The 23829-nt window shown below is 56.4% G+C and overlaps 1 protein-coding gene across 4 annotated transcripts; it reads left to right on the plus strand.

The window, feature by feature from the left end:
- Window positions 1-7031: 7031 nt before the first annotated feature.
- Window positions 7032-15070, plus strand: TAMALIN (trafficking regulator and scaffold protein tamalin). 4 transcript variants are annotated; one of them, XM_060026229.1, is made up of 9 exons: window positions 7271-7339; window positions 9447-9496; window positions 10197-10304; window positions 11102-11156; window positions 11262-11364; window positions 12517-12610; window positions 12716-12782; window positions 13357-13423; window positions 13882-15070. In XM_060026229.1, exons 5-9 carry the CDS (start codon window positions 11301-11303, stop codon window positions 14391-14393), a joined length of 804 nt encoding a protein of 267 aa, XP_059882212.1. In that variant the 5' UTR covers window positions 7271-7339; window positions 9447-9496; window positions 10197-10304; window positions 11102-11156; window positions 11262-11300; the 3' UTR covers window positions 14394-15070. The 4 variants fall into 4 exon arrangements, with proteins under 4 accessions (XP_059882211.1, XP_059882213.1, XP_059882212.1 ...); XM_060026228.1 differs by lacking the exon at window positions 10197-10304 and having other exon boundaries at window positions 7032-7339; XM_060026230.1 differs by lacking the exons at window positions 9447-9496; window positions 10197-10304 and having other exon boundaries at window positions 7269-7339.
- Window positions 15071-23829: the final 8759 nt, after the last annotated feature.

Here is a 23829-nt window from a genome sequence, read left to right on the forward strand (position 1 = left end):
CAGGACTGCATCTTATGTTTGGGTTGAGTAAAATCCAGCCCCCTTCCTCTTTCCTGTATATGAGAAGTTGGTATTTTGAACTCAAGTGCAGGACCTCATACGCCTTACAGGTTTACCCTGTTAAATTTCACCACAGAACCTGTCCGTGGCTGCAGCCTGGCAATATTTTAGAATTCTGCTTGTTGCCCAGAGTTTTCCATTTGTCCTCCCATCTGAGACTGTTGGGCCGGAGCAAATCAAGTAACTTACCTCTAGAAGTTGGCTCGAAGTTTGGCATATATCCTAGTAACCCAGAGTGGCTGCTAATTAAACTGTCCTCGCACCCTGGCCCTAATTCTTTTTGGACAAAGATAACAGCAGAATCCCAGGTACCTTGTTGAAGTGGCAGGTATTCCTGTGGCTGCTGCATCTCTGATCTGTCTGTCGGAAGGAAAGGTGAAGTGGCTTGCAGTGGATCTCAGCCTAGTTCAGAAGCCAGTCAATGATCAGTCGTCTTGCCAAGCACGGACCTAAAGTTCACTAGGCTGTGGATTGCAGGTTCACCCTTACCGTTTTGAAAATCAGAAAGGCAGCAATTCTGGGACCTCTTCACGTGCCCTTGAAGGTTACTAACGTTTCACCTTTGTAAGGCCCACAACCCAGGAGACCTGCGTTCATTTAATGGTGTATCACTAGGGGTTTTGTTTCACACGTTTTAAATTTCTGTCCCCACCCCCTACCCCCGGCCATGTCTTCTGATCTATAGGCTGGAGAACATGCTTGCTAAATACAACCCAAACAAAATGAGGGGTAGAGTAGTAAAGTTCAAGAGACATGCAGGAACATGTGAGGGCTGCATAATGAAGGGGAGGGAGAGGGAGGGAGAGCTGTAGATCAAGACAGGAATGGTTTCTTAGGGTTCACCAGAGAAATGAAAACTAATAGGGTTGGATAGATTAGATAGATGATAGATCGATCGATCGATAGATAGATATTTAAAGGAATTGACTCACACAACTGTGGGGCTGTTAAGTCTGAAAGCTACAGGGCAGGCTGACAGGCTAGAGACCCAGGGAAGAATTGATGTTGCAGTCTTGAGTCTGAAGGCAGTCTGGAGGCAAACTTTCTTCTTCCTTAGGGGACCTCAGTCTTTTAAGCCCTTCAACTGATTGGATGAGGCCCATCCACACCGTGGAGGGTAACCTAACCTACTTTACTCCAAGTCTACTGATTTAAACGTTGATCACATCTCAATCAGACCTTCACAGGAACATCCAGACTGGTCTGACCAAACCGCTGGCGTCACACCCTGAAAAGTGTTAGGCATCCCATGGCCAGACAGGGTGGGATTTAAGGAATAAGGCAGACGGCTCTGGATCCACCTGGGAATGCTCCTTGGAGGCCAAGGATGGAGGATAATGGGATAGGAAGGTTTAAGGAACGATAGGATGGACTGGGCTCTAAATACATTCTTATTAAATAACAAGCACGAGTTCAGCAACCTTAGTGTGTAAAGCAGTAGGCAGAATACAAGGACGAACAAGCTGTGGCCACTGCCCTTCGAGACCGAGAGGATTTGTACAGAGAATCGAGAGTAGAGCAGGTTTTAGCAAGTCCCATTACAGAGCCGTGTGTAATGCGTCGTGGAAGCTCAGGTGAGGTGCCTAGGGAAAGCCAGCCCTTCAGGGGCTCCCTGCCTGGTGGAATGGACTAGTTAATAGGTAATTACAATGGACTGAGGTAAGTGCTATGATGGGGTAGACACACAATCCTTTGGAAACACAGAACAGACAGGAAGATGGCGTCAAGAGAGGTGACATCTATTTAGGGATAGGCACTGGCCTGCTGACTGGGGAGGAGGGAGATTTGGTCAAAAAGAGTGTGTCGGGACTTCCCTGGTGGCACGGTGGTTAAGAATCCACCTGCCAATGCAGGGGACACAGGGTTAAGCCCTGGTCCTGGAAGATCCCACAGGCCGCGGGTCAGATAAGCCCGTGCGCCACAACTACTGAGCCTGCGCTCTAGGGCCTGTGTGCCACAACTACTGAAGCCCACGCACCTAGAGCCCGTGCTCCCCAATAAGAGAAGCCACTGCAATGAGAAGCCCACGCACCGCAATGAAGAGTAGCCCCCGCTCGCCGCAACTAGAGAAAGCCCGCGCACAGCAACGAAGACCTAACGCAGCCAGAAATTAATTATTTTTTTAAAGTGCGTTGCTCAAGAACAACAGGTTCAGTATGGCTAGAGCAAGAGAGCCAGGGGCGCACACAGGAGCTCTCTTAGAGCCATGCTGTGCTAAGCCGTCAAGACTGTATCCCGAGAGCCACCAGTGCCATCGCTTCCCCTGTGACCACTGCCTCAGACTGCTGATCTCAGTAGTTTTTCCTCCTGGGTCTCGACCTGGTCTCCAAATTCTTCTCAACAGCTCGCTTATGTGGAGTTGTCCCATGAATGAACACCTCTTTTTTCATTCCTGCTGTAGGAATGACAGGCCATTGATGGGTTTTGAGCAGGGGAGTGATGTGATCTTACCTGTACTGGGGGGGAGAACACAGTGCTGACTTGAGAAGGTAATTGCCGAGGTGGTAGAGCAGGAACAGCTGGAGGACGGGGAGAGACGGTGGAAAGGACGCAGAGTTTGGGGGCGCGATCAGATGTGGACAGTGAGGAGAAGCCGACTTCAGTGTGGAGTCCACGGGAGAATCTCAGCCTTGTGTACAATGCTGTCCCTGGGGAGAAGGAACCAGGGCTGGACCACCAGAGCAGCTGTGTTTGCCAAGAGAGACGAGATCTGGGGAGTCTGGGGCCCTAAAAGCTGTCATTTTCTGTCCTAGCCGTCTGTACCTGTCTGAAGTGAGGTGGGGTACGATAATACATGCCCTCTGTCCTAGAAGTGGTTTGTGGATACTGTAAGGAAAACTAGAGAGATGACCCTTTCTCCCTCCTGCCAGTCTAACCTGTTCAAGCCCGAGATACCTTGCCATCCCACCTAGGAGGCAAGATGGTCCCTGGCCTCTGGCTGGGACTAGACTCAGAAGCTACAGTATCCAAAACAAATAAATGGCCAGATCCGCCTGGCTCCGGCTCTCAGACCCCCTAGAATTAGCTCTTTGGGCTGTGATGGATCCACCTCCCCCTCGCCCCTGCTGCTGAGCTCCCCTGGACCCCAGTGCCACACACAGACACGAGCCCGTGGAAACAGTTGGGCAATATGAGCCATTAAGGAAAACAACCGCTCCCTGCCCAGTCAGCTGCCTACCAGCTGCCCAGGCCTCCCTCAGCATCCGAGAGCCAGGGCCCAGCCCCTCATTCCTGCCCACACAGCTGGCTCCGTCCCAGGCCCTCACCCTCCCACCTTCCACTCAGAAGCAGTGGCAGTACCCAGAGAGGAGCCCCGGCGGACCGGTGAGCCCCCCAGTCCTGGGATGAAATGACTGTGCGAGAGCCCTGACATTAACTCAGATGCCAGAGGAGCCTGGGCTTCTGGAGCTCTTGCCTTGAGTGCCCCGACCTCCTGATGGGAGCCTAGAGCTGGAGCAGGTGGGCGAGGACGGGACTCAGGGGACCGTTGACTGTTAGGTAACCTGGGCAAGGGCTTGTTCCAAAGAGAAGGGATCTCACCTAGGCCTTGTCCATTAGCCAAGCCCCCGCTCTCTGTGCCCCTACCACAGGCCAAGCCCTGCCTACCCTGAGAGCCAGGGGCCAGGACAGCTGGATCCAAAGGAAGCAAAGCCTGGAGAGTTCACTCTGAAAGCCCGGGACACGCTCAGGAATAAGGTACAGATTGAGTGCAGATGTCTGCGGGAGCCAGAGCCATGGGGCTTTTGCAAAGAGGCTTCCGGGGGTAGGAGAACAGAGGGGGAGGTGTCCTAATATGAGGCCCCAGGTGGCGTGCAGCATGCTTCCCTCCCCCCCTACCCCCCACCCCCCGCCACCACCAGCCTTAAGAGAGCTGCAGAAGATGGGATGAGGAGAGCAGATGCTAGACCAGAGACTCGGGCTCAGGAGGAAGTCGTGGAGGGTCGGAAAAAGCAAAGCTTTAGGCCTGGTGTACTGTCTGACGTGTGCAGGAAGCCCACCAGCTGTCTGCCCTCTCACCGAGCAGTGTCACCTGCGGCTGGGTGACAAACACACAACTTCCTAACAGGTGTGAAACTCCAGAACGCAGTGACCGAAGCGGGGCTTGGGGTCTCAGCTGAACACAGACCATCTCAGGCCAGAGAGGAGCTCTGGGGGCTCCTTAAACCTGGCTGGGATTCCAGGAGGGGGGCTAGCACCAGCCAGACAGCCCTTCGGAGTCTGATTTGAAGATTTTCCGAGACTCATGGCCACCAGAGGGCACCACCACCCCACAGTGTGGCATCCTGGGCTCTCCATCACCTCCCTGGAGAAACTGGGAAGATTGGGAGGAGGAAGCAGGCGCGGGTCTCTGAGCTCTCAGCGGGAGCTACCAGCAGCTGAGTTAAATAGTCTCCAGAGTCAGGAGACCTGGGCTCTATTGGCTTCTAGTGCCTCTTCTGCCACCATCTTTCCCTCCCTGGTGGGCTTCAGTTCGCCTCCTCCGTTGAATAAGGACTTGGACCACTTGGTGTCCTTTCCGGCCCACGGGGCCCTTCCCGGCTCTGAAGTTCTAGGGTTTGAGGAAATCATGCAATGAACGTGACAGAAATTGCATCTCCTGGGCCCACCTTTACTCTGGGGTTCTCTAGGGTGCCCTGCCTGGCAGGAGGCGGAAACTGGTGTAAGCTTCACTTCTCTGGTGCTGTTCTCTGACTTGGAGGTCGGGAGGCAGGCTGGCCTGGATACTGATGGGCAGTCTCTGTCTGTCTCCACGTCAGTCTGAAGGAGGAATGTCTCAACAGGGCTGGCAGACACAGGTGCTGTGACACCCGTGGTGTCTGCTCCTCCAGGTTTCAGGCGAGGAGCTGTCCCTTAGGTAAGCCTCTGGGATAGGTGGGGTGGCGGTACGGAAGAGCTTACAAGATGCCCTTTTGAGGGTCCCTGCATGAGTAAGCACAGAGTGAGGAGGATAGAAACCATTGCCTCTGCTGCCTTTGCCTGCCTCCCCATCCCCACCCCCGCTGCAGATGCCGTCTGTCAGGAGCAGGCAGCAGACGGTCCAGGGGTCCATCTGTGCTAATGCTTCACAATAGAGTCCCGTGTTTCCCCACCAACGCCCCCTCGGCCCCTCAGCTGATGGCCACTTGGTGATGCCAAGGGGGAAGGTGGGAGGAGGGAGAGGAAGGCACTAAGGGAGCTAGCACTTGGTTCGTGGCAGTCCCCAATCCACCCCCTGCCCCCCACCCAACGAGCATCCTGCCATCTGGACTTGTGTAATCACTGCAGGGTGAAGAAGCACCCCCCCCACACACCTCCTGTAGGGGCTGGGGCCCCAGGGGCCTGGGGGTGGGGAAGACACAGACGGAGTCAAGGAGACTAGGAAGCAAGAAGACGGAGACAGACCCATGGACTGAGAGAGACAGGAGACAGAAAGCCTTTCCTGGTCTCCCCAGGCTGATGGGCCACTAGCCCCTCTGTACTCCGCAGGCCACACATCTAACACAGCACCAGTGCGTGTATCACTCCCTACCTGACCAAGAGCCTCTGTAACCTGGCCCGGAGCAGGGCTTCAACACAGGGTGAATGAAGAACAGCGGAAGACAGCATCACACGGTGGTTAGATTGCAAGCTCTGCAACCAGGCTGCCCAGGTACGAATCAGCTCTGCCACTGAGGGACCTAAAGCAAGTTACTTAACCTCTCTGGGCCTCAGTTTCCTCCTCTGTAAGGGATGATAATGGTATCTGTTTTCATAGAGTTGTTATAAAGACCAAATGAATTCATTCATGGATGTAGAAGATGTAAAAGATTACACAGAACAGTGTGCACAGCACAATAAATGTCAGCTGGAAAGGCATAACGGATTTGGGAACACTGGAGGAGGGGACAATGTGGACATTCCTGGCTTCTGTTCAGTGGCAGACGTCGGGATGTGGAGCCCCCAGCTTGTGATGCTGACGCCCTGCGGTGGCTGGCCACTCTTTAGATGCCAGACCTGGCCTTCCACTTCCTCCTCTCACTTCTTATTCGGGTACCACTGACGACAGCTGGGCCATTCCCACCTCTCCCATGGCCTGGCAGCCACCAGCAACACAGCCGGGGGTGGGGGGAAGATGCTCCCCAAAAAAGGTCAGATAATGGCTGAGCACCATCCCCCAGCCCTGAGCACCCACTCAGCGCGGTCACATCCCCTGCCATGAGTCAACCCCCATAGTAAGGATGTATCGGCTGGGAAAAGGATACCTGAGCTCCAACATCAGGAGGTGAGGAAAGGTTTATCCAGGAGGAACAACTCCTGACCTTCTGAGGGGACAGGCCAGAATTAAGTCTACTACTTTTTGGGTTACCCCCTCTTCCCTTTCCCCATGACATGGGAAGGAGAGGCAGCCTCTTTGAACTCTTCTGGGACAGCTGGGTAAGGGGGAAATCCTGGACCCTTTCACTCCCTAGCAGCTTCTGCACAGTTAGTTCAGGGCCATCTCTTCCCTCCCATCAGGGACCTCACCCCTCCCCCTGCCTCCCTCTCCTTGCCTAAAGTCTCCTGCAGCCTCTTGGGTCTCCTAGAATCTTACTCTGGGCGGCCTCCAAACCTCCTCCTAAGGACTCCTACGGTCGCTCCACGGCCAGACTGCTTGAATCTCCAAAGATATCCATCCCTAAATTTTCAAATCTCGTGCACAAGCCCCTTCACAGGCTCCCCGTCCCTCAGGTATCACGGAGACCTATGCTCCGCCCCCCGATGCCCTGGACCCCCCCTCCCCTCTGAGGCTAGCTTTTCCCCCTATTGAGCACTCCGGTCCCCAAGAGTTTCCCCAGCCTGGCATGCCTCGGGAGCTGTGGGCGGGGCTCCGGGACAGCTGGGCCCCCCCGCCCCGGGGGGGGGCGGAGCCGGCCGTGCGGGGGGCGAGGCCCCGCGAGGCCGCTCCCCGCCCGCCCGGATCCCCGAGCCTATAAAGGGAGGCGACACACCACCCTCCCGGCTGGCATCCCCGAGTCGCCGCCTGCCCCGCCGCGCGGAGCGAGCGCCGCCTCCGAGGGGCGCCGGAGCCATGACCCTCCGCCGACTCAGGAAGCTGCAGCAGAAAGAGGAGGCGGCGGCCACCCCAGACCCCGCTGCCCCGGCCCCCGACTCGGAAGCTGCTCCAGCCCCTCCGACCCCGACCCCGGCCTCGGGCCCCCCTGCCGCAGCCGCCTGCCCTGGGACCCCCGGGGACGAGCTGTACGCGGCGCTGGAGGACTATCACCCGGCCGAGCTGTATCGCGCGCTCGCCGTGTCCGGGGGTACCCTGCCCCGCCGAAAGGTGCGTATCCCCCCCAACTCCCGCGGCCCCCCGCCCGGCTCTCGGTACCCTCCGGGGTCCCTTCCTCAGGACCCGCGCAACCCGCAGCAGCCCCCATTCGCGCCTGCCGACCCCCACAGCATTCTCCTGGGGTCCCCGAGTTCCCCCATTCCTCCCCAGCCCGCTGATCCCCCACGGACACGTTCAGATCCTGCTGGGTCCCCTCGATCCTCTGCTCAGAAGGAGCAATCCCCCATACCCGCGACCCCGGCTCCACGCCGCCCCCGACCTGGCGGCTGGCTCTCCACTCCCCATGCGCCCCCGCCCCGTCTCGCTGCTCTCCTTCCTGCCGCCTCCCCAGGTCCCCTTCCCCTCGCCCTAGCTGGTCTTCGGCCACCCCCGAGCCCCGCCTCCCCGCGTCCAGACGTCTCGAGGTCCCCAGGACGCCTCGCCCGGGCTTCTCCCGTGGGAGCGGGGAGGCCTCGGGCTGGGGTCCCGCCGCTCGCCCAGTCAAGTTGAGAGTCTGCGGGTTCCAGGTGGGGAGGGCGGCGGACGCGCCGCGTGCCTTCTAGCGGGGGAAGTGCGTGCGGCGCCGCCGACCCTTCCGAGGGGACGCCCGGATTCCTGGACTCGGGGCCTGCCGCCTTGCCCTGCGTCTGAGGTGCGGGGCTCGAGGCCACCGCTCCCTGGAAGTCAGCCGCGACCGGACGCGGTGGGAGGGGTCGCAGGGCGCCTGCGGGGCAGGAAGGATGCGGGCCGCGCCCGCCCTTTGAGTCTCCCCCTGCGCAGGGCTCTTCCTCTGGCCTGAGGGGGACCCGAGCACTCAGAAAGGGGAACTCAAGACCCAGGTTAAGGAGAGGGGGCTGGTGGCCTTTCCCAGCTCAGCTCCCCTCCTCTCCCCCTGGCCCCTGGCTCCCCCCAACACAATGAACAGCTTGTTGAGAATTTGCATTTTATGAAAATCGGGTGGAAAGACAAAGGGGTCTCTCTCTGCGGCCCAGTCCTTCCTCCCTGGCCCATTTGGGAACTGTCCCCACCCCTGAGGCCAATCTTTGGTTCTGGAGAAGGAGGGCTTCCTTCTCTTCCTGGCCTTGGGGCAGCCTGGGGGGAGGGTTAACAAGGGCACCGACCAGGAAGGCCCTGGGCTGTTTGGGGCACACAGGACAAGGGCTGGTCTGGCACTGGGCTTCTTCCAAGGATCAATAATTTAGGGAGGGAGAGAGACTGCTTTAGTTTCTCAAGGACCCAAAAGAGGTAGGGACCCTCAGCTCTGTCATCCGCCATGTCAAAAAAAAAAAAAAAAACCTCCCAATGTCTCTCCTTAAGTATAGTGAGACTTATGGACAAGTTTGAGATCCAAGGTTTTGTTTTTTTGTTCGTTTTTGTCCCAGAAAGCAACAAAATATATGGCAATGTTGAGAGACCCAGGTGGAGCTGGGCACAGTTGGCCACCTGCAGCTGGAATCCATAGTTGGTCCCTGAAACAGTCTACTTTGAGGGAGGAGGCTGGGCCCCTCTGTCCCCTGCCTTTCCATGTTCAGGCTGAGAGTCCAGCCCTCCAGACCTGGGCCTCTGACCCCGGCTCCCCCGAGCCACTCTGTGTGAATGAGAAATGAGGAGAGACCTGACCGGCCCAGGGGCCTCTGGAGTGTTTTCACAGGCAAGCCCAGGGGCCCCCTGCCCTTCCTTGAATAACAGCTGGGAAGAGCCCCTGCTTCAGCTTGTGGGGTCTAGGGGGCCTGAGCCGCCGCAGACGTGCACCCTGGGGGTGGAGACTGTTCTATCTACAGTAATGAAACCCCCTACCCTCCAGGTTGGGAACCAGCACAGGGCTTAGAGGTTCATGCATCTGGAACCCGGGAGACTGTTGTGCCCCCACAGTCCTCCGGCTGTGGGGATAGAGCTTAGGGAGAAAGCTGTGGAATGGTGCTGGTGGCGGCACTCTGCAGATAGCTACGCCGGCACCAGAGTAAGTGTGGAGCTGGGGCCAGACACACAGGCAACAGGAAGTGGGGTGCTGGGTCTAGGGCCAGAGCCCAGGTGAGAAACCCCCAAAGGAGGGCTCTCACCATCTGCTCCCGGGCAGCTCCCTCTCACCTGCTCCTTCCTGACTCTCCTTCCCACCCAGGGCTCGGGTCTGCGCTGGAAGAATCTCAGCCAGAGTCCCGAACAGCAGCGGTGAGTCACCATTACCGCAGCCCCTGCCCTGGTCCAAAAGGGTGAGGCGCTGGGTTGGGGGCAGCACGACACAGCATCTCAGCCCAGCCAGGGGGGAGTCACTCTCCCACCCTCTCAGCACAGCACCCTTGCTAGGAATGAGGGGCAGGTGGAGGTGTGGGCTGTGTGAAGGGGGTGGCAGAGGAAGGAGATAGGGACTTTTGAGTCATCAGGTGCTCCTCAACCCACCCCCAGTCCCTGCCAGTTACCCCTCCCCGGAGAGATCTGGATCTGGGAGGAGGGAAGCAGGAAGTCTTCGGGGCTACCCTGAGCCCTCCCAGCCCAGCAAACTCCGAGGGCCCAAACCATGGCCAGGCTACGTCCAGCTGCTCCAGTCTGTCTGCCCCTGCACCCCAAATCTCAGTCCTCTGCTGGTCCTGTCCTGTGGTGGCCTCTTAGGAAGGGTCTGAGGTGAGGGCAGAAGTAGGTGCTGACTCAGGCCCCACTCTGCCCAGGTCCCATCCTGATTTGGGCGTGGCTTCTTCCAAACTGGATCGGCAGACTGTGGCCCGCTGGCCAGACTGGCCTTGAGCCAAGAGTTGTTTTTATCTTTCGAAAGGGTCGTACAAGTAAAAACAAAGAACAGTATAGGACGGAGGCTGTCAAATAATTTAGGACTCGAAAAGAAAGGCTAAAATATTTACTGTCTGACCCTTTGCAGAAAAAGTTTGCCAACCCTTCCAGAAAACCAGAGAGCACTGGAGTAGACACAGAAGTCACCCTGCTTCCCGCCCCAATACGTGTAGAGGGGGAAAGCCCTGCGTTCAAAGTAGGGAGGAGCTCAGGCTGGGGCGGGGAGTTGCCGCTCAGCATTTGGGGGGTATGTGGGTCAGGTTGGGCACTGAGAGGCCTGGGTCTCCAGGGCCTTTCTGAGGCCCTGAGGCTTGAAGGGGCCTTTGCAGGCTGCTTTAACTCTGCCTCTGGCTGGGCGGGAAGGAAGGGGGTGTGGGGGTGGGCAGAGGAAACTCTGGGCTCCCCCAGCAGACGAGAATCTGGAGCTACTCCAGACCATTGTGTCCAGTGGGCAGGCCTGCAGTGCGGGAAGGGGCGGCCTCGAGGCTCCCCTCCCCCCAGCCCTCACATCTGGTGGGCTGGCCTCACCGCAGCTGGGAGGAGCAGCTGTGGTCTGGGCTCAGCCTCGTGACTGGCCTCTGGGGGTGGGGCCAGCCCTCTCCCCAGGGCTCTGCAGCGGACGGTGCTCCAGGCTGTGGCCGAATTTGGGGCCTCAGCTAAATCAGTAAGTAGTATTCTGGGGCTCACTAGAAAGCTGGGAGTGTGGCTGAAAAACTCAGCAAGTCCACCGGCTCTGGGGGTCAGCTGTCCCCGTGCCTCCCCCACCAGGGGCTGGGTTGATGCTGTGTGGCTCAATGAAGCTGATTTCAGCTGCGAATGGGAAAAGGACATTCCGACAACCTGTGATGAATGTGACTTGTCACTGGAGACAGGGAACCCTGCCTGGATGTACCAGAGCAGACTCCCAGCTTTAGCGGGGGGCCATGCTATGGGACTGGCAAGCTCCTTTTAATCCTGACAGTCTTGATGAGATGGCCCCTGTGTCTCCTGCAGGAAAGTGCTGACTTTGGAGAAGGAGGAGAACCAGACCTTCGGCTTTGAGATCCAGGTGGGAGAAGCTGAGTGCAGAGGGAGGGACGGCTTGGGAGGCTGGTCAGAGGGCTGGATGGATCTCGCCCCACCGCTGGGCTGAGGGTCCCCTTGTTTATTACAGACTTATGGCCTTCACCACCGGGAGGAGCAGCGCGTGGAGATGGTGACCTTTGTCTGCCGGGTTCATGAGTCCAGCCCTGCCCAGCTGGCTGGGCTCACACCAGGTGAGGCGTGAACCCGGGACACAGGGCTCTGGGAAGAGGGGTATGACCTTACTCCCAAGCAGAGGGGGTAAGAAATCTCTTCTGAAAACAATTTCCCTTCCTCCTCCTATTTTGAGAAGGCCAGAAAGAAGCATGGATTGGACTTAGGCAAATTTGCCATTTACTGTGTGATGCTGAGCAGTGCCATCTGCAAATTGGGGGCAATACCATGTCCTCACGTCAGCGTGGTGAGGGAATCCCCTGGGCACAGAGCCAGGGCCTGGTAAATGGCAGGTGTTGGTGCCGCTGTTTTTCCTCCCCCTGGCGATCTGGCAGTCCAGCGTGGGCAGGAGGTGGGGTGGAACCACTCCATTAGATCTGCTTGATATCGAGAATCAGGGTCTGTCTTGCTCCCAACCTGGCCCCAAACTGGGGTACCTGTGATACTTCCTCTAACAAGGAAATGGTGCCACTGGTAGGAGACCCTTCGAATTGGCCAAATCTAGAGTCCCAAGTCCCAGGAAGGGACAGCCAACTGACCCCCACCCAGTCCTGTCACCATTTCCTTCCCTAAGCCCTTACCTCCCTGCCTATTTACCAGCAGCCCCTGGTAGCTAAGTGGTATATTGCAACTTTGCAAAGTAGTTTCACATCCACCCTCCCTCCTAATCGCCATGGTAGCCTCCGCAGGGGTCCACACCCCCTTTTCCAGATGGGAAATGGGCCCTCGGAGATGGTGCCTTGCTCTGCCTGAGGTCAGGGGGCTCTGCAGTGGCCCAGGGTATCAGAGCTGAGGCTTCTCATGCCTGGGGCCGGTGTTAGTTCCCAGCTTGGTGCTTCTCACCCTGCCCCCTTCCTGTCTCGGCTGGGTGTCATGACAGCCTGTGGGCTGGACCAAAATAACCAGCTCTGGGGGCAGCCCAGGCTTGCCAGGAGGGCTCAGCCTTTGAGGACAGAGCTTCCTGAGAGTGAGGTGAGAATGTGGGTGTCTGAGGGCCTTGGCCCCTCTGCTGGGGTGCCGGGCCTGGACACGATCTCCCCAGAACCATGACTGGGGGTAGGGAGTTCAGGAGAATTTTGTGGGGTCATTACCCCTACCCTTTCTGGCGAAGGTGGCTGGAATTCTTCCACATGCCCCGTGGAGCAGATTCTGATCCCCTCTCTGCCTGGCAGGGGACACCATCGCTAGTGTCAACGGCCTGAACGTGGAAGGCATCCGGCATCGGGAAATTGTTGACATCATTAAGGCGTCTGGCAACGTTCTCAGGTACGTCCAAGTGCTGCGGTCCCTGAGGGATTGCTGAGCTCAGCTTCTCTCAGTGTTTCCCCACCCTGTGGGCCCACTTAACCTTTGATTCCCCAACCTCCTCAGACTGGAAACTCTGTATGGGACATCAATTCGGAAGGCGGAACTGGAGGCTCGTCTGCAGTACCTGAAGGTAAAGCAGCCCAGATAACGTCCAGTCGCCACCCTCCTCTTCCCAAGCCCCTGCCCCTACCGGCCGCACTCTTTTTTAGGGGTCGTTTATCTGCTTGAACCTCCTTTTATTTTATTTTATTTTATTTATTTTTTTGGCTGCGTTGGGTCTTCGTTGCTGCGTGCGGCCTTTCTCTAGTTGCAGCGAGCGGGGGCTACTCTTCATTGCTGTGCGCGGGCTTCTCATCGCGTTGGCTTCTCTTGTTGCGGGGCACGGGCTCTAGGCGTGCAGGCTTCAGTAGTTGTGGCACGCGGGCTCAGTAGTTGTGGCTCGCAGGCTCTAGAGCACAGGCTCAGTAGTTGTGGCACACGGGCTTAGCTGCTTGGCGGCATGTGGGATCTTCACGGACCAGGGCTGGAATCCGCATCCCCTGCACTGGCAGGCGGATTGTTAACCACTGCGCCACCAGGGAAGTCCTGAACCTCCTTTTAACCTTAAGGTTTCTTCTGTGTACTCCCTGATCCCTCAGTCTGTACCCACCTCCTGCTAGTTTCTTGCTAGCTCCTGACAGTGAGGCGGGGCGTGTCTCTTACAGCAAACCCTGTATGAGAAGTGGGGAGAATACAGGTCCCTAATGGTGCAGGAGCAGCGGCTGGTGCACGGTGAGTAGATTAGGGGTGTGTGAAGGGCCACTTGCACCCCTACTGATACCCCCATTCCTGCTTCCCCCGCAGAACTAGTGGGTTACTTCCCCCTCCAAAGTGAAGAAAGGTTTGTTGAGCTACTACTTTGGGTGCAATGCTGCCCCAGGCTGATGCACACACATTTTTAGTTTATTCTCACAGTTGTTCCCTGAAGGAAAGTACGAGATAGCACCATCTCCATTTTACAGATGGGAACAGGAGGGCTCCACGAGTTTGTTTCAGACCCCTTCCGTGGCTCTTGTGTCATAAGTGACCCTCCTAAGCATCTGAGTGTATAATTCCTGTTTTACAGACAAGAGAAGTGAGGTTCAAGGTTGTGACTTGCCCAAGGGCCACACAGATGGTCAACAGGAAGGAGCTGAGGTCTCCTACCCGTGCCCTCTGACGGCCCTCCCTCGTGTCTTCTGCCCCGGCAGGCCTCGTGGTGAAGGACCCGAGCATCTATGACACGCTGGAGTCCGTGCGCTCCAGCCTGTACGGTGCGGGCCTGCTCCCGGGCTCACTGCCCTTCGGGCCTCTGCTGGCCGCCCCCGGGGGCTCCCGCGGCGGCGCGCGGCGGCCCGGGGGCGACGCGGACGACGCCGTCTACCACACGTGCTTCTTCGGGGGCGCTGAACCGCCTGAGCCCCCGCCGCCCCCGCCCCCCGCGCGCGCGCCCGGCCTGGGCCCCGCCGACGCTCCGACCCCAGGGCCCCGGGCGGTGCTGAGCCGCAGCGCCAGCGTGCGGTGCGCGGGCCCCGGGGGGGGCGGCGGCGGCGGCGGCGGCGGCGGCGTGGGCGCGCCGAGCGCTCTCTGGACTGAGGCCCGCGAGCAGGCCCTGTGCGGCCCCGGCCTGCGCAAAACCAAGTACCGCAGCTTCCGCCGGCGGCTGCTCAAGTTCATCCCCGGACTCAACCGCTCCCTGGAGGAGGAGGAGAGCCAGCTGTAGGGGCGGGGGCGGGCGGGGGAAGGTATTTATTTATTTATTCTTTCCAGCCAGTGCAAAAAGGGGGCGGGGGCGGGCGCCTGGCCGCGGAGACTCCGGGAGCCCAAGGCGGCGGGAGAGGGTCCTCGCCAGCCCCAGCTGGCCTGCCTTCCTGGCTTGTGCAGAGTGGTGAATGAACCCGAGCCCCAGGCCCCTTTACTCCTCCCCAGAACCACAGTGGGAGGTGGGCACGGAGAGCTAGGCGAGCTCGGGGTTGGGAGAGGTTCCGGGGCCAAAGATGGGGCGTGCCATCCTACATCTGGGTCAGTAGTGCCTTGTGGGGTGTCCAAGAAAACCCCTTCTCCGGGTGAGAGGACCCTGCCCCACGAAGCCCTCTCCTCAGCTTTACTTGCTCCCCACCCTTGGCCTTGGGGAGAAATGGCCTATGCCCAGTCGCTTCCCCATCCCCCCACAGACATAGTTCCAGTTAACCAGCGCTGGTCCCTCTCCCTCCCAGCCTTGACCCCTAAGGGCTTGGCCCCTCCCAGGAGCCTGTAACTAAGTGGGGTCTTGCCTGGCAGGGGTCCTGGGTCCTCTGCCCCTTGGGGGACAGGAATGGGCCTGTCTTGGGGGGATGGGGGCAGCACAGACTGTTCCACCGTTTTGCATATTGTTGCTTCTGAACCACAGACTGTATAAAATTGACGGTTTTTTGCATCTGTGTCAGTGTGGTGACTGCCCGAGGGGGAGGGTTGGGCTCGGGCAAGCTCTGACTCCACCACCCGACCCCCAGCATGCGCGCGCACGCACAGACACACACACAGACACACACACACACACACACACACACACACACACACACACACACACACACAATATTTTACATCTAATTTACTCGGAGCTTGCAGCCAGGGAAACAGACTGGGAGAGTTTAACTTACATGTATGGGCCTGAACTAGAGGCCCCACACCCCTTCAGAACTTGGGTCTCGTGTTTAATGTATCTAGAACTTCCCTCCCCAAATACCACAACTGGTGGGGTCAAGGCTCCTCTATACTTCTGAACTATCCTTGTGTAAACAACTGCTTGGCATCCTTTCTCCCAGGGGTCTGGGGTCTCCTGCTTAGGAGACCTTAGCCATCACCCACCCAACCTGTGACAGGCCCAATCACTGGTCACTCATTGCTCTAGAACTCCTCAAAGCTTTCCATCACTCCTAGTATAAGATTCCAGCTCTTACGCAGGGATATCTGACTCCTGCCTGCCTCGTTTTCTTGCCTCCCCTCTCGCTCCCTGCTCTGGCCACTTCGCCCACGGTACACTTCAGATGCCCTGCCCTTGGGGTCTCTGCACTTGCTCCGTCCATAGCTGACTCCTTTGGCACTCAGCTTGGCCTCCCCAAGGCCGTCCCATCTGGTCTAAAATACTGTCGCACCCTCTGCTTTGATAGAGCCTTGTTTTATTTCCATCATACTACTCACCCGCTTCTGAAACTGTCTCGACCCGGATGGGTTTTGGGTTTTGCCTGGCTCCCTTCCCTGTTAGGATATACACTCCATACAGCAGGACTCAGGGACCTCTCCTGTCTTACTCACTGCTTTATTTCTTGCCCAACGCTAGCGCATAATAGAGCCTCGATAAATACAGTGTGTGCTCAAAGCATCTTCAAGAGGTGGTCACCACCTTCTTTGAGGTGACCCGGGGCAAGTGACCTGTCCAGGGTCACACAGAAAGTAGGTGGCAGAGTTGGGCCTGAGTTTTGAGCCTCCTGAGTGCTTCTCCCTGGCAGTAATCAGCATACAAGGGGTGGTTTTGAGAGGTCTAAGTGGCAGGAGGGAGGCCTCTCCCTCCTGCACCACTGCACTTGCCTCCTGAATGGCTCCCTGCTTCATCTCTCACCCCTGGACCACCCCTTCACACAGCAGTTAGGGTGATCTTTCCAAAAAGGAAATTGGGTCACAACCCTCCTCCGCTTAAAACACATTATGGTTTCCCCTGGAATAAAAAAATCAAATCCAAACTCTTTATCGTGGCCTAGCCATAATGTGTTGTCCCTCTGGGCAGACAAATTACAAAAACGCATCCCTTCCTGTGGGTTGACGGCAGCCACGCGGGCCCAGCGATTTGGCAGCTGCGAGCCTCTGTGCAGTGCACAACCTCTGCAACTGTACTGGGATGCCCTGCACGAGGCTCTGCAGGATCTGGGCCCTGCAGTTCTCTTCAAGCGCAAATCGTTTCTCCTTCTGTGTCACTCATCATGTTTAAGCCACACTCTTCTTTCTAGTCCTATTCTCAAATGTGCCAAGCTCTTTCCTGCCTCTGGCCTTTGCCCATACTGTTCCCTGTGCCTGGAACAGTCTTCTTTGCAAGACTGGTTCCTCCAGCCTCAGATCTCATCTTAAACATCACCTCCTTAAAGAGATGTTCGTGATCTGATCAGAAGTTCCCTGTCCCCATTATGCTTTACCTTGAGCCCTCTATTTTTCTTTCCTTATAGCAGTTACTCTCAGTTGGTAATTTTACTGACTTCTTTTGTATCTGCCTTTTGCCTTTCTAAGGCAGGAAACTCAGCTGTGAGTAATTACTAACACCGCTCCAGGGACTCACACAACCTAGCGCGTGGCAGGTGCTCAATATATGGGAATGCCTCCTTGGGGCCAGCCCTGCACAGGGGTGACCACGACCTACCCACCTCTCAGCCCTGGAGGGTGGGGTGGGGAGGCCCCTGCCCTGCACCATCTGTAGCTGGCATCTGTGGGTCCTTCTCACCAAATCCCTTCGGGGCTGGCTGTCGGCTCCAGCCAGGGCGCACGCACCTGGCTGCCCTGCCTCCCTGGTCCTGGGGAGGGAGGACATTTGATTAAGAAAACGGAGCTTCCCCAAGCTCCCTGTTTGAACAGCTGCTCTGCAGTGATGACAGACAGCGGCTCCCAGGGGCTCAGGTCCAGGGGAGGGGCCCTCTCGCACCTTTGTTCCCAGAGCCCCTGGCTGCCAGGAGACCAGCTGCCTGGGCATAGCCTAACACCTTCCTGGGGGTGGGGGGCTGCCAGGGCCTCCCTGGCTTTCTCCTCCTAGAATAGATTCCCAGCCCTTCTCTTACCAGCCTGCTCCTCCCCTCCCCTCCCCCACCAAGCAGCTAGCGTTGGCAGTGATGTCAGCACCGCTTACCCAGGCTGAAGGGGGGCTCCTGGCTGGCCGTATGCACCCCGAGGAGAGTGAGGGGGTGCCCAGGGTGGGGCTGGATCCCACCTCTCAGCTGACGGAATGACGGCACCAGCACAGCAGCCTCCTGCCGTGTAGGTGGGGTGACAGGGAGTGACTAATGTGAGAGCTGTGATGCTAAAAATTAACCCAGGGATCGTGTTTGGTGGAGGGGTGGGGGTGGATGGGAAAGGAGCAGGGACTTGGAATATTGTGCGGTCGGTATCCCCCCTGCTCTGCCTCCCCTCCCACCAGCGTTCTGGTTCTCTCAAAGCCTCAGGGGACTCTGTGGGAGCCCTCCTCCTCCCCAGGCCATAAGGGGCCCCTAGTAATTACAGGAAGGAGGAGAGTGGACGCCACCCCAGGTCTCATGCATGGTAGACTGAGGACACAGCCCTGCAGATGGAGTTCAGATATGAGGTCCCCACAGAGCCCTGCATCTGCCCCATCCCCTCAATCATGGTGGCTGCATGGCCCTGAGTCCCCTGGTTCGTCCCCCTCTGCCCAGGCCAGAGCTCTGCCCATGGGCGGTGGGGGAAGCGGAAGCAGCCAGTGCACAGAGACAAAGGCAGGTTCCTGACAGCAGGCTGGAGTTGGGGGACAGTGGGGATGGCAGCTGTCCTGAAGGAAGGGACGGGAGACTGGCTCCCAGAGCATCCCCTAGGCACCAGCACTGTGCTAAGACGCCACATCCATCACCTCACTTAGGCCTCACAGCGTATCTGACAGCCCATTCTACAGATGAAGAAACTGAGGATCAGAGAGGATAAGGTAGCACAGCTGGTACCTGCTTCAGCCAGCATTCTCTCAGATCTGTCTGTCTCTAGAGCCTAGACTGGGGAGAGGGAAGTCTTCCTCGAGGAAGGAGTGTGAGGACAGGGTCAAGGTGGTAAGGAATCATTTCGAGGAATTGAACCTCCAAAGCTGTAAGACTCACTCGTGGGGAACAAGGTGGGAGCACGGAGGGTAAATGAATGGTGGGACCTGAGGGAGCAGGGTCTGGGGTGTAGCAGACAGCAAAAGGAGGAGGAGATCAGGTCTACAGGGATCAAGGCTCCTGGATGTGGGTGCTGTCCTGGAGTGAGGTGGGGAGGGGCTTTTGGCACTGGGTTCTGAGGGGTCACAAAAGAACTTGGGTTTAGAGAAGTGCTTTGTGGACACACGTAAGAAAACCTGTTAGAAGGAGGGAACCTATAAACGCTCCTGTTTTGCCTGGAAACAAAACCAGAGAACGTGAGCTGAACGGCAGCAGGAGGGGAAACAGTGAGACAGTAGATGACACTTTCTGTTCACCAGTCCGTCACTCATGAAGCTGGGGAAGTGAGAAGGGCTGTGGGACTCTCCAAGTGTCAGAAGAAACGTCAGCCTGTCGAGTTGGGAGCCTGCCTGGTCCTGCATTGATGGCTGGATGGGATGACCTAAAGGAGGGAGTGATAGGCCGAGAGAAGTGAGAGAGAAAGGGCAAGGGACCAAGGAAGATTCCTCAGAGAGTAAGATAGCCAAGAGATGAGACAGACGCTGGTGAACAGAGCAGGTGCGCCTGACCCCTGGTGGTAACCTCAGGACACTGCACCGCTCAGCCCTGAGCTCGGGAAACAGGGTGGGGCAGAAGTAGGGTCCTCCCCTCAGCCAACAAGCTGTGAAGGCAGCTCCCCGCCTTCGAGCCCACCTCTTCAGCCATGCTCCCACGCCCTTACAAGGCGGGGCCTCCTTGGAACCACACAACCCATTTGAAGCTCTCGGACACCATTCCTGGGCCTGGTAATGAGTGGGCGTTCAAAAAACACTGAAGGCAGGTATGCCTGAAGGGAGTGAAGAATGAATTCAGAACTTTTAAGTCATCCAACTCCAATGATTTCAACCAGCTTACCTTCTCTGCAGGGAACTCCGCACGGTCTGGAGGCTCCGGGACTGGGGTGGGAGGGGGGAGAGGGGAGGAAGCACAGCTGCTAAACAGCGACACAAAGAATTGCTGCTATAAGGGACACCTCCTAAATGGCAGCGAATTTTCTGTTCCTGGAGTTTAGCCTTTCAGTAGAGAACACACAAATCTGCGAAAAGTAAAGATTATGCAAATACTGTCCCTGTTTCCCCACTGCTTCCCCAAAGAGTCACTAACAGGGCCCCCTCCAACACACACAGCTGGCCAGTCCATTCAGCAACTCCCTTCCCCCACCAGAGTGACAGGCCACCCAGGTCCCACTTTCAGCTTTCCCCAAATTTCACCCTGATTGAAAGCCCAGATCAAGCCCCACTAGTGCTGAGGAACACGGTCTCTGGTTAAGTGAATGCAAGACCAGTGGTTACCAACTATAGCAACAAATCGCCTGGGGGACATTTAACCAAAGATAGGACCCTACCCCTCCCCATAAGATTCTTTTTTCTTTCTTTCTTTCTTTTTTTTTTTTTTTTTTGGCTGCATTGGGTCTTCGTTGCTGCACGCGGGCATTCTCTAGTTGCTGCGAGCGGGGGCTACTCTTCGTTGCGGTGCGCGGCCTTCTCATTGCCGTGGCTTCTCCTGTTGTGGAGCACGGGCTCTAGGCACAGGGGCTTAAGTAGCTGTGGCTCGCGGGCTCTAGAGCGCAGGCTCAGTAGTTGTGGCTCACGGGCTTGCTTGCTCTGCGCATGTGGGATCTTCCCCGACCAGGGATCAAACCGGTGTCCCCTGCATTCGCAGGCGGATTCTTAACCACTGCGCCACCAGGGAAGTCCCCCCATAAGATTCTGATTTGGGAGTTCTGGGTCGGGGCTGGAGCATCAGGATTTTTAAAAACACCCCAGACCCTCAATAAGGATTTATTGATCGGATGTTGAATGAAGATGATTCCGGAGGCCTCTGAACTCCCTCCCACCTAGAACCTTGGCACTCCAAATACTGACTGAACTCAGGCACCCCCTGAGGTCCTGTCATCCGTGTCATCCTCAGGGAGCTGAGGACCTGAGCCTCCCACTGGCACAGAAACACTTTCTGCTTCACGGTGTAAGTGTTGGGATGTGTGGTGGCCACTCCCCTGCCTCCGCCCTCTCCCCCCCCCAAACTGGGAGCTCTTGGGGAGCAAGGAGAGCCCACTGGACACATCTATGTCCCTGCCTTGGTTGGAGTGGGGCATAGGGACACGACACAGGTATCCAGGACCTGCTGGCTGACGGGGTGTAGCCAACGGTCGGGGCGGGGGGGGGGAGGCGAGAGGAGTCTGGGGCTGAGCCGGGGTTCATGTCTAGACCAGCAGTTGGGGTCAGCAGGGGGAGATCAGACTGGTGGTGGTGCTGGGGGAGGCAGCCCCATGAGCTGCCGAGGCGCTTCAGGATTGACCTTCAAGTTCTAGACTTGGTTGAAATGGGGGTGGGGGTGCGAGTGCCACTTGGGTGCACAAACTGGATTCAGCCGGGCAGCACCCACCTTCGCCCACCCTGAGGTCGAGCGGCTGAGGGGCTGAGTTGCGGAGGCAGGTCCCCCAAGGGGTGCGGCCGCCATTAGCTGGGTTGGGGGTGGAGAAGGGGACTCCGGGTTTCGTTTCGCTGGGAGGGAAGCAGGTGGCAAAGCCTGAGCGAGTAACCGCCTCCCCGGAGCAGCAAGTCTTGCCTCCTCAGGAAGTCCCACATCCACGCCGCACGCCCTCCCCCCGCCCACGCCGCGACCTTCTCGCTCCACAGCGGCGCGCGGTGCCCCAGCACCCTTGACCCCACTGCGGACGCCCACACCATCCCGTCCCACCACCCCCGCCCCGCGCCCGGAAGCCTCGCCTGCGGGCCCGCCCTTCATCCCTTGCCCCACGGCCCGCAGACCCTTCAGAATCCGGGGAAAGCTGCCCCTGCGCTCCGCCCGGCTCCCTGGGGCTGTCCCTGCGGGGTGGGGGGGGCGTAGCCCGGGTGGTTTGCAGAGCTTGGGGGAGGTGTCGCCCTCTGCTGGGAAGACCAGGGAATTGCTTCACCTCCGTCGCCGCGTCCTTTCATTGCCCCCTGGACCACTTATTTTCGGACCTTCCTTGACTTCTCGGCCTTCTCTGTCCTTTCCTTAACCTGACCCTTGCAGGACTCCGACCATGTATATGTCGGTCCTGGTTCCAACTCTGTTACAGGCTGTCTGCGGCAGAGTCGCGGTCTCCCTGAGCCTTGGCTTCTTTCCCTGTGAAATAGCAGTCGTGAAGTCCAAATGCGGGACAGTGAAAGAAGACACTTTGTAAACTGAAAGGGAGCATCTGAGGATGAGGTGTGGTCGTTGTTAAAGCTAAGGGTGTTCTCTCCCGCCTTCTGGAAGGAGGGGCTTAATTCATCCCTTGGGATCACCACATTTTGATGCATTGCTTTTCAGTCTTTTCTTAAAAAAATAATATACATGTAATATATATGGTCACATTTGCATTAAATATATTTATTATGTAATTCAAATATAATTATATAATAAACATATATATCGCATATGTGGCCATACTCTGCATGCTGTTTTATGTCCTGTCTTTTTTTTTTTCCAAGAGCACAAATCATCGTAAAAGCCTGCTTCTGGAAGTCAGACAAACCCGGATTCAAGTCCTCGCTCTGTGACTGTATATTTCCGTCCTTGGGCAAACCACATAACGTTTCCTTTTCTCAGCCTCAGTTTCCTCCTCAGCAAAATGGTAATGTCAGGAGTACCCACCTCACAGGCTTGCGGTAAAGCCCTGGGCATAGCCAGCTCAGAACCTGTTAGCTGGTGTTATCGTGCCGCCTGTGTTTTGCGCAGTACTCTTCCCAGCCGCCTGCTTCTCAGAGCACTTAAGATGTTCTCCCTTCTCCATGTGCCATAACGGTAAGAAAGGGAGAAATCTCCGTCTCCGAGCTTGCCCCACCCTGACACCATTCTTGGCCACGTGGGTCTCATTATTCCTCCAGCCCATCCAGAAATTCCCCTTCTGGGGCCCTCCAACTCATCCTGGGCCTCCTTAGCTTTTTCTCCAGAAAATGTCTCCGCCTCCCCTCACTTCCCTGGGGTCCCTGCTACCCTGTTGCCTCTTCAGAGAAGTCGCTTTGACTGTTCCTTCATCATTAGCAGCCTCCAGTCATTCTCTAGACCTGCTCTGTTTTTCTTCATAGCACTTCTCATTACATGGCATTATGTTACATATTTTTTTTGGTCGCGCCTCGGGGCATGCGGGATCCTAGTTCCTCCACCAGGGATCGAACCCGTGCCCCCTGCAGTGGAAGCAGAGTCAACCACTGGGCTGACAGGGAAGTCCTACGTATGTGTTTTAAATTTATTTTGTTTAAGTGTAGTTGATTTACAGTGTTTTGTTAATTTCTGCTGTACAGCAAAGTAATTCAGTTATACATATATATACATTCTTTTTCATATTCTTTTCCATTATGGTTTATCACAGAATATTGAATATCATTTCCTGTGCTATATAGTAGGATCTTCTTGTGTATCCATTCTATATATAATAGTTTGCATCTGCTAATCCCAAACTCCCACTCCATCCCTCCCCCACACCCCCATCCCCACCTGGGCAACCACAAGTCTGTTCTCTATGTCTGTGAGTCTGTTTTGCAGATAAGTTCATTTGTGTCATATTTAGATTCCACATATAAGTGATATCATATGGTATTTGTCTTTCTCTTTCTAACTTACTTCACTTAGTATGATAATCTCTAGGTCCATCCATGTTACTGCAGATGGCATTATTTCATTCTTTTTATGGCTGAATAGTATTGCATTGTGCATATGTACCACATCTTTATCCATTCATCTGTCAATGGACGTTTAGGTTCTTTCCATGTCTTGGCTATTGTGAATAGTGCTGCTATGAACATAGGCGTACATGTAACTTTTTGAATTGTAGTTTTGTCTGGATATATGCCCAGGAGTGGGATTGCTGGATCATATGGTAGTTCTATTTTTAGTTTTTTGAGGAACCTCCATACTGTTTTCCATAGTGGCTGCACCATCTTACATTCCCACCAACAGTGCAAGAGGGCCCCCTTTTCTCCACACCCTCTCCAGCATTTGTTATTTGTAGACTTTTTAATGCTGGCCATTCTGACCCGTGTGAGGTGGTACGTCATTGTAGTTTTCATTCTCGTTTCTCTAATAATTAGTGATGTTGAGCATCTTTTCATGTGCCTCTTGGCCATCTGTATGTCTTCTTTGGAGAAACGTCTATTTAGGTCTTCTGCCCATTTTTCGACTGGGTTGTTTGCTTTTTTGTTATTGAGTTGTATGAGCTGTTTGTATTTTTTGGAACTTAACTCCTTGTGGGTTGCATCATTTGCAAATATTTTCTCC

This window comes from Delphinus delphis, chromosome 11 (genome assembly GCF_949987515.2).
Source record: "Delphinus delphis chromosome 11, mDelDel1.2, whole genome shotgun sequence".
NCBI classification, from domain to species: domain Eukaryota; kingdom Metazoa; phylum Chordata; class Mammalia; order Artiodactyla; family Delphinidae; genus Delphinus; species Delphinus delphis.

Coding starts and splice junctions, on each gene's coding strand:
- TAMALIN (XM_060026228.1), top strand. CDS start 7,088: ATGACCCTCCGCCGACTCAGGAAGCTGCAGCAGAAAGAGGAGGCGGCG. Junction 11,365..12,516: donor GCTGGCTGGGCTCACACCAG/GTGAGGCGTGAA, acceptor TCTGCCTGGCAG/GGGACACCATCGCTAGTGTC. Junction 12,611..12,715: donor GCGTCTGGCAACGTTCTCAG/GTACGTCCAAGT, acceptor CAACCTCCTCAG/ACTGGAAACTCTGTATGGGA.